General features: G+C 36.5%; 1 protein-coding gene across 1 annotated transcript in view; it reads left to right on the forward strand.

The window, feature by feature from the left end:
• The window catches only part of RSPO3 (R-spondin 3), a gene marked incomplete at its 5' end in the record, with an annotated part of 77,784 nt that overhangs the window by 34,430 nt on the left and 28,129 nt on the right, over positions 1 to 15,225 (forward strand). Inside the window, one exon of the mRNA XM_079716868.1 lies at positions 4,398 to 4,595. Coding sequence (XP_079572994.1) covers positions 4,398 to 4,595 — 198 coding nt within the window. The remainder of the gene's footprint in view (positions 1 to 4,397; positions 4,596 to 15,225) is intronic.

Below are 15,225 nucleotides of genomic sequence, written 5' to 3' on the forward strand. Positions count from 1 at the left end.
AAACATATTCTCTGGATACAGCCCTTTAATACTCAGTAGATGGATCAAAGACTTAGAGAACTGGATCTGATATGGTTAAAAAAAATCTCACTTTTTTCTCTCACACTGCTTTGCTGAAACGCCCTGCTTGCACAGGTATCCAGAGACAAGGAGAGGATTTTGGACTTAAATTGACAGAAGGACACAGTCCCGGGGCCTGATTAATTGCAGGCTGAGTTTCCTGGAGGGGAGGTTCCTCAGACAAGTTGTTTGCCTAATAACGGATCACTGTCAGGCTATATTTTCCCTGTTTTAAATGGTGTGCAGCTACTACAGCTACGAGCTTGGTGAACAGTTGGGGAGCAGATGCTAAACCAAATGGGGAAACAGCATACTAAATCTCAGAATCCCCTGGGCAAGAGCTGCAAGAACCTTTTGATACTGCAGTGCTGTTGGCAAATGCACACAATTGTCCCCTTGATTCAGTGCAAGATAGTCTCCAGGACACCCCTGGGCTCCCCACAGACAGATCCATTAGAATCTTAAGTACTGGAGAAATAACTCTAAAGTGGTGGTTTAACCATTTCAGGTCCACATGAGACATTTATTTCTAAACAAAATTTTTCTGAGAAGGAAACAAATAGTTGATATTTTAAAGATAATCTCAAAAGCATCTGGAAAACAACTTTCCTGAAACAGCTCATGGCTCAATTTGGTTCAGTCTTATTTTTTCCTCTAGTCAATAAAAACACAGGAAAATAACTTAGAAACAGGGTAAAAGGTACATGAGAAAGCACTTCAAGTTCATCTCTCTGTAGGTCCTGAGGGCTGATGATTAGAGGTGATAACTTCCAAACTGTGGAGAAAATAAGAAACAATTCTGAAAATATTCAAGGACAGAAATTCAGGATAAGTTGCGGAAAGTTTGTGATATTGCTCTACCCAGGAAAGGGGCGAATGTTTAGATTTTCTTAGTTGTTGAAGGTGTAGCAACAATCCTTCAAAGGCCATTTATATAAATGTGTTAATGCTTTCCTATCAGAGAGCATTTAACACCTGGCACTGTTGGATTAGCTATTAAGGCTTCCTGGTAATTTATAATACTATTTAGACAAAGACTGTTTGGTTAACACAATTACGTTTAAGAAATTTATGTATTTTAGAATAGGGGTTAGCAATCTAAAAGCCATTTAGTGAATCAGGCTCATTGAGCAGGTAGGTGTAAATGACCTAGGATATAGGAATAGGCAAATCAACAGCTTTAGTTCCTGGCTGTTGTTGCTTGTTCCATAAGGGATGCTTCCCATCATGTGGTATCTGGCCTATAAGCACTGTGTGGACCATGCCTGTGGGCTTGCCTCAGAATTTCATAAAAAGTGATGACTTGCTTGATGATCACAAAGGACCATTAAAGGCTGTTCCTTTAACAAATATGAAAACTAGGACCCAGAGAGCTGAAATGGTGATCCCAAGGACACAACGTGAGTTATTGTCAGTGCTATAATTAATACCTCTACTCTAGCTCTCTATGGCAGAGGTTGAAGAATGTCTCTCCCTGTGCTAAAATCTATACTGTATGACTTGTTTCTTACCCAGATTTTAAATTGAGAGAACATGTCATAAACAGAGAAAACACCATCTTCATACAGAGCTAGGGTAAAAAATTTATGTCACAACATACCCACTCCTCATGGTTTGCAAGTCAAATTAAGCAAAAATGTCGACTGAATCCAATTTTATAGGAGAATGTATTTCTTCCACTTTGTGCTCCAGAAATTTGCTTCCTTTCTGCACTGTCATTCTGCCATCCTCATTGCTCTTCTTGGAGAGTTGGTGCTGTTCAACTAGTCACAGAGGGAAGATATCTAGCTCCAAAGAGTGAGTAGCAAAGAGCATGGCCTTGCTATGTTCTCTCTGGAACCATGCAGTCAGGCAGCAAGAATGAGAACAAATGAATAATGTTGTAAGACCATTACTGGTGAAATATCCAATTCAACTTTCCTTCCAATTCAAGAATCCCTTTTACAGCATTCCAGGCTGATGATCAACCACACCATGACCACTTCCAGGGACAAGGAGCTAACTACATTTTTGAGACACTTGTTTCATTAGTGAACAGTTAAACGTTCCAATGTTAAGATTGTTCTTAATACAGAAGATAGAAGAAATGCAGTTTCTGTTGAGCAGTTCTGTTTTTTTCTTAATTACCTCTTAACCAAATAGTGCCCCAGATCTATACTGTTCATTTAATGACCTGAATACTACTTAAATCAACCTATTTGTTGTCTTTACATGATCAACAAAGTTTTCATTCTTTCCAAAAATAGTTTTTGGATGCTAACATTAAAGGTTCATTTGAAAGTATTTAGCTAAGAAAATTCTTCTCCTCTCAAGGCCTTTTAACTATCCCATCTTATTAGAGCTCTTTATATCTGAACTCACTAGTTGTGAATATATTTCCTCCTTCTTCTTCAATGGAATAATCTAAGATTGGCACTTAAATTTCATTTTTAGAACCATTCGCCATCTGACTAAAGACTCATAGCTACTTATGTTGTAATTTTTTAAATCTGTTTTTCTTAAGTCTAGGTGTACATTTGCCTAGACCACCTTTGCTTTTATGAAAATCGCCAAAGTTTGGGTGATTTCCACATCACGTAATTTTTTTCTAATTTAGTCCATGTAGTTCTGGCATTAAATGAATACTGGACAAAGTTACAGCTCACAAACTTGGATTTTTATTTTTCCATTTGCTGTCTTGGAGGTGTTTTTATTTGTATGTGCAAAGCTCCCCTACTTTTTAATGACTAATATTGGGATCAGAGATATGACCTTAACTGGCAAGAGATTATGATATCATTAAGTGATTTGGTTGCTCTGTTCTTTAACCAACTGAACATGAAGACTCCTTTGAAAGTGGTTCAGTAAAGTTCATTTAAGTTCATTGAAACTTAAATTCACTTATCTAATCATTTCCATTCAACTCTGTGTTGCATTCAGATACCTAAAAGTGACTGAAAAAGCATGTGAAAAAATGTATTGTGAATGGTTTTAAATTTCTGAAACATTTAGCTTATATTTCTTTCCTTTTTTTTTTGCGGTACGCGGGCTCCCCACTGCCGCGGCCCCTTCCGTTGCGGAGCACAAGCTCCGGACGCGCAGACCCAGTGGCCATGGCTCACAGGCCCAGCCGCTCCACGGCATGTGGGATCCTCCCGGACCGGGGCACGAACCCGTGTCCCCTGCATCGGCAGGCGGACTCTCAACCACTGTGCCACCAGGGAAGCCCAAGCTTATATTTCTTGAGGTTGTATAAAAAATAGTATTCTTCTCTAAAATAAGGATTCTTTAAATCAGAAGGTAGCAAGGTTAGTGGGAATTTGTTTTTGTGGAAAGAGAGTCATATCATCTGAAAGAGTTACTGTTGCAAGCCGTTTCCGTTGTAAGTCAGGAAATTTTATGAACATAAATATAAGAATATCACCTTGCAGGTGTTTATTTTTTATTAGAAGTGCAAAAATCTGTTATAATACCTTGTAAAGCCAAGATTGAAAAATCTGTTATAATACCTTGTAAAGCCAAGAAAAAGGGAAAAATCTACAAAAGAAGTTTTAGAAAAAGTATATCAGTTCATCCTAGAAATCAGCCAGTCAAGTGAATTCTAGAAGCAGTTTATCAGCTGAAATTGACCCAGAATTCACTTAAAATAGATACTGCTATGCCTGATCTACATCCATGAATAAATGACAATATTTAAGTACTCAAGAAAAGGCACATGAAGTAGAAAAAGCACTGAGTTGTAGGCCAAGGACCTGAATACATTTTTTGCTTAATCATTCTCTAGAGCAGAAGTTCTCAAAGTGTGTTCTCAGTACCTGCAAATGTGCATCACGTGTATCATTAGAAATGCAAACTCCCAGGCCCCACCCCAGGCAACTGAATTGGGAACTCTGGGTGGGGAGAGGTCCAGCATTCTTTGTTTTAGCAAGTCCTCCCTGCAGGTGACTCTGTTGCACACTAAACTTTGAGAATCAATTCTCTAGTATGTAATAATGACTAACCTATCAAGTTATGGTCAGGATCAATCAATAATTGTAGCAGTGCTCTAGAAATTGTAAAGCATTGGTCAGTTGTGAATAATTAAATTCATGCCTGAGTTAATCAAATCTACAGTGAAAAGTAAACCCAATGCAAGAGTGAGTTTACCTGATAATATGAGGACCAAAAAGTGGAAAACATTCTATTCCTGCTTTTACTTTCTCTTTGTTTTATCTTTAAGTCATCTTGCCCAACTTTGTTCTGCAGGATTTCTGCTCAGAATTTGGGCGAGTATTGATGGAAGCAAGCCTTCTTGTTTATTTAACAATTGTGAAACTATGTGTGAGCGAACTGAGGCTGTTTCTGGTGTTCTGTTTCAGTGCACTGTGAAGCCAGTGAATGGAGTCCTTGGAGTCCATGCACGAAAAAAGGAAAAACATGTGGCTTCAAAAGAGGGACTGAAACACGGGTCCGAGAAATAATACAGCATCCATCAGCAAAGGGTAACCTGTGTCCCCCCACCAGTGAGACAAGAAAGTGTACAGTGCAGAGAAAGAAGTGTCAGAAGGGAGAACGAGGTACAATCATACTAACTTGTGCTTGTTTGAATCCTCATGATTTGATGCAAATTTCACTTTATTTCTTAGGAAACATTTATTATTATCACTCATGTCTGAAAACCCTAAAATGTGTACCAAACAACGAATATGTTGGCTGTAAATTACAGAATATCAATGTGGTAATTTTTTTAAATGGAGCTTGATATCAGAACTTTAAACTACACAAAAGTGTGCTAATTGAATCTTAGGGAAGGGGGCTGCATTATAAGCATATAATATATGCCTATATCTTCCTTTTGGGCCATTATCTTTCCTATCATCTACCTTCCTAGTACCTGGAAAACTTAGGGGAAGCCTCAGAAACACAAGGTCTAATAATAACATTTGGTACACGAGCATGGTGAATACCAGCCATCAGCTTACTCCTTTCTTCATTGCCTACAAACCAAAGTAGTGCAATTAGGTGTTAAGCTTTTGTAGCTAAACATATTTTAAAGGTTACATATTTTATAAGTATAATACAAGCATTCATGACATTTTATCCCCAGATTTTTTTTCATATTACAATAATTTCATACATCAGATTATAGAACCTACCAAATCAATATTAAATAACTCTGTGTAAGGGCTGTTTTGAAGTCGTATGAGTGCCAAGGAAAAATATATCATTTAATCTGATGCTTTAAGGTGATTAAACTTCCATATAGAAGATCTGCAGTTGTTGACTTTTAAAATATAATTTTTCCATCTTTCTCACTAATCCTCAGCACCACTGCCTACAAATATGTTATGTAGCTATTGGTGAGCCTATAAATGATCCTCTCAATTAATTGCAGCTTGGCTGACTCTGTAGTTGAACTCCCTTTGCTTATTTCATTCATTCATTCATTCAACATCATTTTATTGAATTTTTATTTTATGGCCACACATAGTGCTAAGCCCTGGGGATTCACAACTGAATAGGGTACCATCTCTATCCTGAAGTTATACTCAGAGTCCAGTGAAAGGTTGAGATGTTTAAGCAGATAATCACAATATCACATAATAAGGGAGGTTCGGTGTGTGGAAAATTTCGATGGAAACACAGAAGAGGGTGCTGTGAAAACTTGAACTTTGCTCATACGGGAAAGAACTTGGGTCACCCGTACTTTGCAGTGTCTTTCACTGTACCAGAAGACCAAATTGACCATCATCAGGATGGACACAGCCTGTCGTTGCCATTAGTAATCAAGTAGTTAATGTGATAAACTTTTTGAATACATGGATTATTTTAAGGGAACTTCAAGTTTTTGTAAATTTATAAGAGGTTTTGATTAAAATTAGGTTTAAGGAATGAAAGTTGGCTAGTGTAAAAGGTCTTTCTGGCATTTGTTACCAATTAATTTAAAACATCTTAGATTTTAAAAGTTGGATTTGGAAATAAAATATTTCATCACTCTACTTGTTGGTAAGCTCCCATAGCCGTACATTTACTTATGTTTACTAAATTTTCTTAAAATTTAATGACTTACAGGTGGTCTTTGTTCATATTATTCTTTCCACAAAGATTCTACATTACTAATCAGTATTTAGTATACTTTGCTTTTAAAATATAAGTGAAGAAAATCTCATCCAATAGAAAAATTAAATTATGATACTAATTACATTTTTTTCTTTTATTTGAGGATGTGGTCTTCTAATATATTTTGCTAGCACTGACTTAAACATTAACATTGAAAATGTTAGTTTTTAAACTAGCAACAACTAAGATAAATAATGCCATAAAAAGTTTAAAATTGTAACCTGTAACATAAGCTTGACTTAAAAATTTCTTTCTGGTCCTTGTTTCTTCCCCTCTGAGTAGGATACAGTGACATTTTATGTTTACAAAGAAAATGTTATACAACTAGAAAATTTTAGGTGCTTTATTCTTTTTCAAATTTGATAAGTAGGAAATGTGGATTACATGTATAATTAAATTAAAGGTTTGGTTCCATTTTTATTTAATTTTCATTCATCTTTTTATATGTCTGTCAAAAATGATTTCTCAAGTAGCCTAGAAATTTAAGATAGGAAGGTAACCAGTTCTCCCTTCATTCCTTACTTCTCTAACCTATTAGTTTTCTTAACTTCTCTTAATGGTAACTCAAATATCAAAAATATATCTATTTGAATATGAAGAAACCAAATAGAAAAGTAATTATGACCCCTGGACATGCCACTGTATCAAATATCACATCAAAATAATAACACTACCCAGAGTCTTCTTGTTTATATTGTATATCTCAGAGCTATACAATAGTGATAAATATAAACACAATAAAGTGATGAAGACATGATTTCTCCTACCACTAGAGTAGCTATTACTTGAGCTGCACCTAAATGATTGTAGATTCATAAAATAACATCAGTTAGGTTCATGGCTGAGCATTTTCAGATGAGAAAGCTAAAAGATAAGGTTTTTTTAAAAAAAATTAGCCTGAAAATCTTGAATTTAAACTTATATCTATCTTCCCTGCCCAGGAGGTTAACAATAGACAGAAGTAGATAACTCATATTTGGAAAAGGTATGGAGCATGTGTTCAGGAATTTTTCTGCTGTGTTGTAATTGCCAAAGTCAAGGTCTCCAGGGAAGAATGATAAGATCCAGAAATGACTTTCTAAAATGTACACAAAGAAGAAGCTGAATAGGAGAAACTAGTTTTTAGTAACAGAATGGATTATTCTGGTTGTGAGATGCATATTTAAATATATGAAATTTTCATATATATATATGAAAAATTGGTTGCAAAATCTTACACATACACACATTTTTCTTTACTAATATTCTTCTCATGCTTAGAATAGTTATAGTAAGTTAATCTGAGGTGATAAATGTCATTTCTGTAGCCCCAAATCTAAACTTTCATCTGATGTACTACTTGTTTGCACATTTAGAATTATTTCCCTTTACCTGGCATGCTGCCTTTTAATATCTTAACTTCTCCATAAATTACTAGCTTTAATAAGAAGTTATTACCATTGCAGTAGTTTCTAGCTTGAGCCTGTCTCAATTGAATTATATATCTGAAATGTCAAAGATATATAACATTTATTTTAAGAGATTATGAAGGCTAACATATATACTAGTATCACATATGCCTTAAAACAATATATTTTAAATAGAAGTAAACAAGGAGAAAATGCACTTTTAATGGCTGCCAACTCATATTTATTAACTCTTTTGATATATTGCGTGTAACCATCTTAGATAAGGGGAAGTGAAACAGAACAGGGGAGCATATATGTGTCTGCATTTGATGCAAAAGAGTGATTTTTTTTGTTTGGATTGGAAGGCAGGGTTCAAAGAAAGGAAGATCACCAAAATGTTCCTCATTCATTTGTACATGCCTTTAATTAACTGAAGAGAATTTCCTGTAGGTACTGGGTTTTGAGGCAATTCACAAAGAATGAAAGAAATTTTGTTCTTTGGTGAATTGCATGACTGAGATCCTAATTAATTACATGTAGTACATGATCTTGGGATAGAAAGGAGAGAGAAGAACAGAGTCATGGAAGAAATGGGGCAGGGTCTACTTTCTTGGTGTAAAGAAGAAATAGCATCCTTCCTAGCAGAGAAGGAGAAAAATAATCCATTAAAATATAAATAAATAAAATGTCCAGAGACATTTCAAAGGAAGAAACAAGTGTGGGAATTATTGTATTATTTGAACATACTGAAGGTCACCTTATGTGCCTTCCCAAAATTAAAAGTACAGTTGTAAAATTCTACTAGGTTTTACATAGAAGAAAAGTGTTATATGTTAACTTACAAATTGCTATTAATCATGCTTTCAAATACCAGTATTATAAATATGCATTATATTTATCATGAGCACTATATTTAAAGTTACAGTAAAATTTGTTTTTAAAAAAGGAAACAAATAAAAAATGAGTCTGCTTTGTTCCCAGGTTTGCACCTCTGTCTTTTAGTTTACTTCTTAAAATCTTTATAACAACTACTCCAGTGATGAAGAGTTGAGTTTTCTACAGGAAGGATTCATATTAAAGATTCAGTCAAATTCAAAACAAGACATTTAGCCAAGATTTTCAGAACAGTTCTCAAAATCCAAATAGAAGGAGTCATTAGCTCAAAATTGTAGGATGTCAACTGGCTTGGAGAATTTTGATGATGGCCTCTCACCACCATCACCTCATGGAGGAGGACCAGCTGGCCTACAGACACTCATCCTGTTTAAGCACTGGAGGATGGGAGCTTTCTGCTCTTTCCCTACACCTAGTCAGTACACTAGCCCTTTAACATAGGTCAGAGAAAATTCGACAAAGTACAGAGCTGAGATAAGAATGGCATTAAAGACTGTGGTTTTCAACCAGGCATGATTTTGCTCCCCAGGGCACACTTCTCATTGTCACACTTGGAGGAAGGGGATGCTACAGGCATCTAGTGGGGAGAGGCTGCTAAATATTTTACAATGCACAGGACAGCCTCACACATCAAAAATTTTCTGCCAGTAGTGCCAAAGATGAGAAACCCTGGTATAAACTCAACAATCTCTCTTTGTTATCCCTCTTTGAGGCCATGTTAGTCCTTACCCAAATGGGTTTTTTGTTTAGATTCTGGGAAGGACCAGTGAAAACCTTTCATTGCCACCAATGGAAACCTGCACATGGTGCAGACCTTTCATAACAAGAACAATTTGCTGAAACAGAGGGGAAATTTTTGCCCCCCAAACATTACAAAGGTAATAATCAATTTTATTAAAAATTAATATTCTTTGAATTTCAAATATTCCAGTACCACATGAAAATATTTAGCTATGTTTGAAACCTCCAAGAAAGGTAGTCTATTGCAATAAATAATGCCTTTCACTCTGAGCAATGTTCCTTAATACAAATGTATGGACTTTCTCTTAAAGGCTAAGCCCAGTTTTTCATTTAATGTCCCCAATGGAGAGGTCTGTCATTTGTTTAATCACTATTTAGCTCTCTCTCCACTGAGATAAATTATGTGGCTACAGTCATCTCTTGTTTTTTAATACACTCCTATCTACTAGGTTAAACCATATGAAACTGCCATTTTTGTTGATTATAAATGGTCGAATATAAGCAGTTTCATAGGGTTCAACCTAATACTCCAAAATTTTATCTCTCTGAATTTTGTAAATACTAGAACTAGACCTAGAGTACCATTGTTACTGATGAAAACATTAGTTTGTATATGCCACAACTTAATTTAAATATTAGGCTTTTAATATTAATACAGGTATGCTATTGTTTTTGAAGGATGTAGGCACTCCTAACCTCTGAAGATCCTCATAAAAACATGGTTCATCTTTGAGTCCTTTTCAGTTATGCTCACTCATTGCCTATGCACTGATTTATTTGATTATATATTTTCTCCTTTGCCATATTACTCAACTCTTACTCTTTGTTTCTTTCCCACCAATTACAGCTTAATCTTTGAAGAATCAAATCAGCTGCAAATTTCACAGCTATGTGTCCGAATTTATTATCCATATAGTTAAAAGAGTGTTATCACTTCTGTGACAGGCGCCAATTTCTTTCATTGATTCCTCTGACATTGACATTACAGTGGCAGGATCTTTGCAAGCATTCTCTGTTGCCCAGGTTTGTGGGTTGAAGACCATGCTAAGATTGTTTATATATGCACAGTTTACTTCCCTCTGTAATAATGGAGCTGAAGGATCACATCCAGCACTTAGATTTTGAAAAAAGTAAAATGACAGTTACTAGGTTTCTTGCCTTGAGCATATTTTACAATTACACTGTATATTCTTAAATTTCTCAGTGTTAATGAAAAAGTTCTGCAGAAAATAAGAAGCCTTTTATTTCATGATTTGTAATCCCAGGTACTATACCTTTTATTTTATTTTATTTTATTTTTGCGGTACGCGGGCCTCCCACCGCTGTGGCCTCTCCCGTTGCGGAGCACAGGCTCCGGCCGCGCAGGCTCAGCGGCCATGGCTCACGGGCCCAGCTGCTCCACGTGGGATCCTCCCAGACCGGGGCACGAACCCGTGTCCCCTGCATCGGCAGGCGGACTCTCAACCACTGCGCCACCAGGGAAGCCCTATACCATTTTTTATAATTCAACCAGCAGTTATTATCTTTTTATAATCAATACCAAGTTCATACCATTCCATTTTCGTAGGCTCTCTAAGATTTGGGGGACATTCATAGTCGTCCAAATTCACAGTGGGCACTATTCACAGTGGGAAAATACTTAAGTGTTGTTATTATCTTTGTAGTCCCTACCTTGCTTTGGTGGTAGAAAAATCATTTTTAGGCTTCTGTGCTGTGTTGGTGTGTCTACTGCAGCATCTCTATTCTAAAACAACCTTTATAATAAATTATTCTTGCAAATGCTTATACTTTCTGAGATTTCCTTTTTGTGATTTTTATAAATATCTAATGCTTTTCAACCCATTGGTATGTGTAACATAACACACACTGGTCAGTCTGTTGAATAGAGTAGCAGCTGTAGTAAACAAAGCATTCTTCAGCCCCCAACCAAACAACAATCTTGCCATTGTTTAGCTCCTGTGCATCGGGGTGAAGTTGTTTCAGGTAGCTTTTGCTGCATAAGAAATAGCCCCAAAACATACAGGCTTAAAACAACCACCATTTATTTAACAATAAATGTGGGTGGGTAATATGGGCTGGGATCCACTGTGCAGTTCTGGCTGGCTCCCTAATGTGGTGGACCGGTTGAGGGCAGAGGAAACTGCTGTTTCTATCATTCTCAAGGTGGCTATAGGGGTTCTACAAGTTTCTAAGAGGGAGAAAAGAAGCAGTTCCTCTTGAGTTTGGGCTCAGAACTGGCACAATTTTACTTCCACCATGTTCTGTTATTCCATGCAAGTTACAAGTCCAGTCCTGATTCAAAAGTTGAAATAGATTTCACCTCTTGGGGGAGAAGTCCCATAGTTACTTTGCAACTTGTCATGCACATACAGGGATGAGTGGAGAATTGTAACCGTTTTTTCCATCTACCACAGAGGTCTTTCTCTTGTTTGCAATTAGATGAGTGTGATTGCTCCTTTATTCAACATTCTTTTCCTATCTAATGTAGTGTCTCTTCCTTTGTAAAAACACTCAGTGGTTGATACAGGAGATGATATATAGGAGATTATTTCTATTGTATTTTCCAGTTTGTAAAGGGCAGAATAGGAAGAATAAATAAAAGGCCAGGCCAGGATACCTTCATACACTCAACACATGTTTATTAAAGCACCAGCTATCTGCTAGGCACTTTTAGGTGCTGAAGATATAGCAATGGACAAGAAAGACAGAAGTCCCTGCCATCATGAATCTAGATATTGGTGTCATGGTTTATGTTGGTCCACAAAGTAAAGGCAATCGATGATCAGCTCACTTGTAGCATATGCTTGTGTGGACAGTTTTCATCTTTGCGATTTTTTTCTGTCAGTAGCTACAGTTTCATTAGGTTGCTAACACATTTACAAAGACATTTGTTTATGCTGGCAAAAACGAAATATCTCTGCCTACTTTTTGTTTTGGTCTCAAGGCAAATCTATTTTTCTGTGACCACCATGTTGATATGCTAATATATTTTTGTGAGATGGCTAAGTAGGGTTAAAGGTACAGCTTGTGGCTGTGGAACAGAGCTGAGTTAACAGGCCCTTTGGAGAAATGACCCTGAGACCCTGGCTTCATGTGCAGCCTGTTCTAGCCAACTGAGATCCCTGCCAATTAGGAGGGTTCCCTAGAGAGAGCCTCAGAGAGCATCAGCATAAATTTAAATTCTGGACCCCCAAGTATAGTTTCCAAAAGGGCCTTCTTGTCCTTTGCTAATTACAAAGTAAACATTTCTCCACCAAAAAAGACACTTCCTCCTTTCATGCTCCTGTCCGCCTTCCCACCTCACTAACACAGTCACTCCTTGAAACTGCTGGTGTTGCTGAAGCCTCTTTGGCAAAGAAGACACCCCACATTTGAAGGCACAAAAGAATTATTCTTTCCATAGATCATTATCTTATTCTCTTTTTATCTACTCCAGTAACTTCTTCGTAGAAGTGTTACAGACTAACTTTGTAGATTGTTACAGCCTGACAGAAAAGACTGGTTACCTCAGCCACAGGCCTCCCAAGAGGTGTGACCAAGCAAATACAGCCAGGTTACAATTAAATTCCCTGACCTCATTGAAACAGAAACATTCTCAAACTTGTTTACATTAAAGCCACATCATTTTTAGCATCACAAAAGGGAAAGACCACTCGAATGGTTTAATTCTTGTACATTGCTGTCAAAGCAGACCCCAAATAGAATGTGGTATATTTTTGTACTAATGGACAAATCCAAGCATGAGGTTTTCGACACAGTGGCTGGCATCAGTGTACATTAACATGTACAAAATGGATGTAAATGAGAAATTCTTCAAAACTTGTTATTCCACTAAGTTTCTGCTCTCTTCCCCAAGTGCCTCACTTTCCATTTAATTTTCTATTCAGTTCCCTTTTCCTTTTGGTTAAAGCACCTCATTCCTCATGTCCTAAATTGGAAATGCTTTTCTACCATTTTTCTTACTGTTTTTCAGTTTTTCTAAAAAATTATTTGCAAATGTATGTAATTATTATTTTAACAGAAAAACAATATCTGAGTGTTTATCCTTCATTGACAGTCCTTTTTCACCAAGGTCACTGTTACCTTCTGTGTATTCATCAGGATATTTGAAAAGACAGATTTCAAATTACCTTAAGCAAAAAGAAAACTATTTGCTAAAGACACAGTTTGCTCTAAGTGCTCGAGCAATATCATTGGCTCCATCTTCTTCTCTCCTCTCTCTTTCTCGCCATTTCAACTCATCCTGCCTCTGTGTCTGTTTATTGGCCTTGTTCTCCCCTGCTACAGTGAGTCTGTCTCTACTGACAGGGAAAGCTGGCTCTGGGAAGCCCTAAATCTGTATCCATGTTGCTCTTGGTCCAAAAGGATAGTGCGCTCTCTCCTTCAGAGTCCATTCATCCAATCTCATGGAAGGTGCAAATTGACCCAGCTTGGCTCACATGTCTACCCTTGAACCCATCACTGTGGCAGAGGAAATGGAGTACTGTGATTGGTCTGCCTCAGTCACATGCTCACTATTGAAGCCAAGGGACATGTGGGCCACTTTGAGTAGCAGTTCTGTGTAGAAATGAGTGCTAGGCTGACAAAACAACAGATGCAAATGATCTTATTTCAAAAAAAAAAAAAAAAAAGCTCAAAATCTAGAAGCTTGTACTCTTCTATAGGGTAATCCCTGTCCAATATTATTTATGGAAAAAAACATTTAAGTGAGAAAGTGTAACCAAAGTTTTACTCCATCTGTTTTAGACTAGAGAGGCATGTCTAGCATAATGCTAATAATATTTTAAGTAATTTTTTTTCTGATTTCTCTGGTTTGCTAGAAAACTTTTTTTGTGAGTAAACTGGCTCTGAAATGAATAGAAAAAGAATCCAGTACTCATATGAAGGGTTTCTGGGATTGATTTGTGCAAGCTTAAGTAAAGACATGTCCATTTCCATCTCTAGCTGCTGAGGTTCTGTGTGAAATGTACCAGTGTGGGTAATGACCTTTTGCTTGATTATACATCAGGCCAGTGAAACTTTAAAATTAACTCAAACCTAATTACTGAACTCTTGTGTTTATACTGTGTATACACCACCCGGTCATAACTCTAGCCTCTGTGAGCCCAAGCTGCCATAATTGAAAAATATATCTTGTAAAGGCTTGTTTTGTTTATTTGTTGTTTCTGCTGGAAAAGCCTGCTTTTCTTATTTTTGCAAGAGATCAGATTTAGGAAATAGTTTATGAACACAGACCAATTACATTTTATATCTCTATGCAAAACATACATTTTAAAATGAGATATCCCTTTTACTTTTGTAAGATGTGAAATCTAATGTCTGGAAGCACAATGCAACTTATTTTTCACTGATTTTTGAATAATATCACATTTTAGGCAAGGAAATATCAACATACTGAACTCATACTTGGAAAATATGAATAATTGCTAATTCCAAAAATGAGTCATAGAAATGTATGCATACTCAGGATCAGTAGTTAAAATATCTAATTAATTATAACCTGTGAACAAAAATTATTATCCTAATTTATAGAACACTAATTAGATAGCTAATTACTTTTTTATGGACCATGGACATATTAAATAGTGAAATATTCCTCAAAATAATAAGTACAAACTGTTAACATCTGATGTCATGCTCCTCTGGTTTCCAACCAACACCAAAATCATAAAGGAATTTTGTTTTGTTTCAAATTGGTTTGTTTCAATAGCTAAGACGCAGTTTACTACAGTATTTCTTGGGCAAACTTGTGGTGGATTCATGCTTGTCCAGTTTTTCTAATTTTGCTTTGAAATGTGTAGGAGAGGGAGTTTTCCTATTTAATGTCTCTCCCTCGGCCCTTCGGCTTCCTACCATGTAGTATGCCCTTAGTGTCCCTCCTCCTGCCTTGTTTCCTGCCTTAACACCCTTTCCTTCCATTCCTGCAGGTTTCCTCCATTTTCAAAGGATTATATGTTCACAGAATCATTGTTTCTTCTTGTGTTCACAGTCTTCAAAGTAGTTTAATATTTGCAGTGTCAGCCTAGTTAAGTAAAAGAGTACTGAACTAGTTTGGAAACCAAAA

The sequence above is a fragment of the Hyperoodon ampullatus genome, assembly GCF_949752795.1.
Source record: "Hyperoodon ampullatus genome assembly, chromosome: 12".
In the NCBI taxonomy this organism is placed as follows: Eukaryota; Metazoa; Chordata; class Mammalia; order Artiodactyla; family Ziphiidae; genus Hyperoodon; species Hyperoodon ampullatus.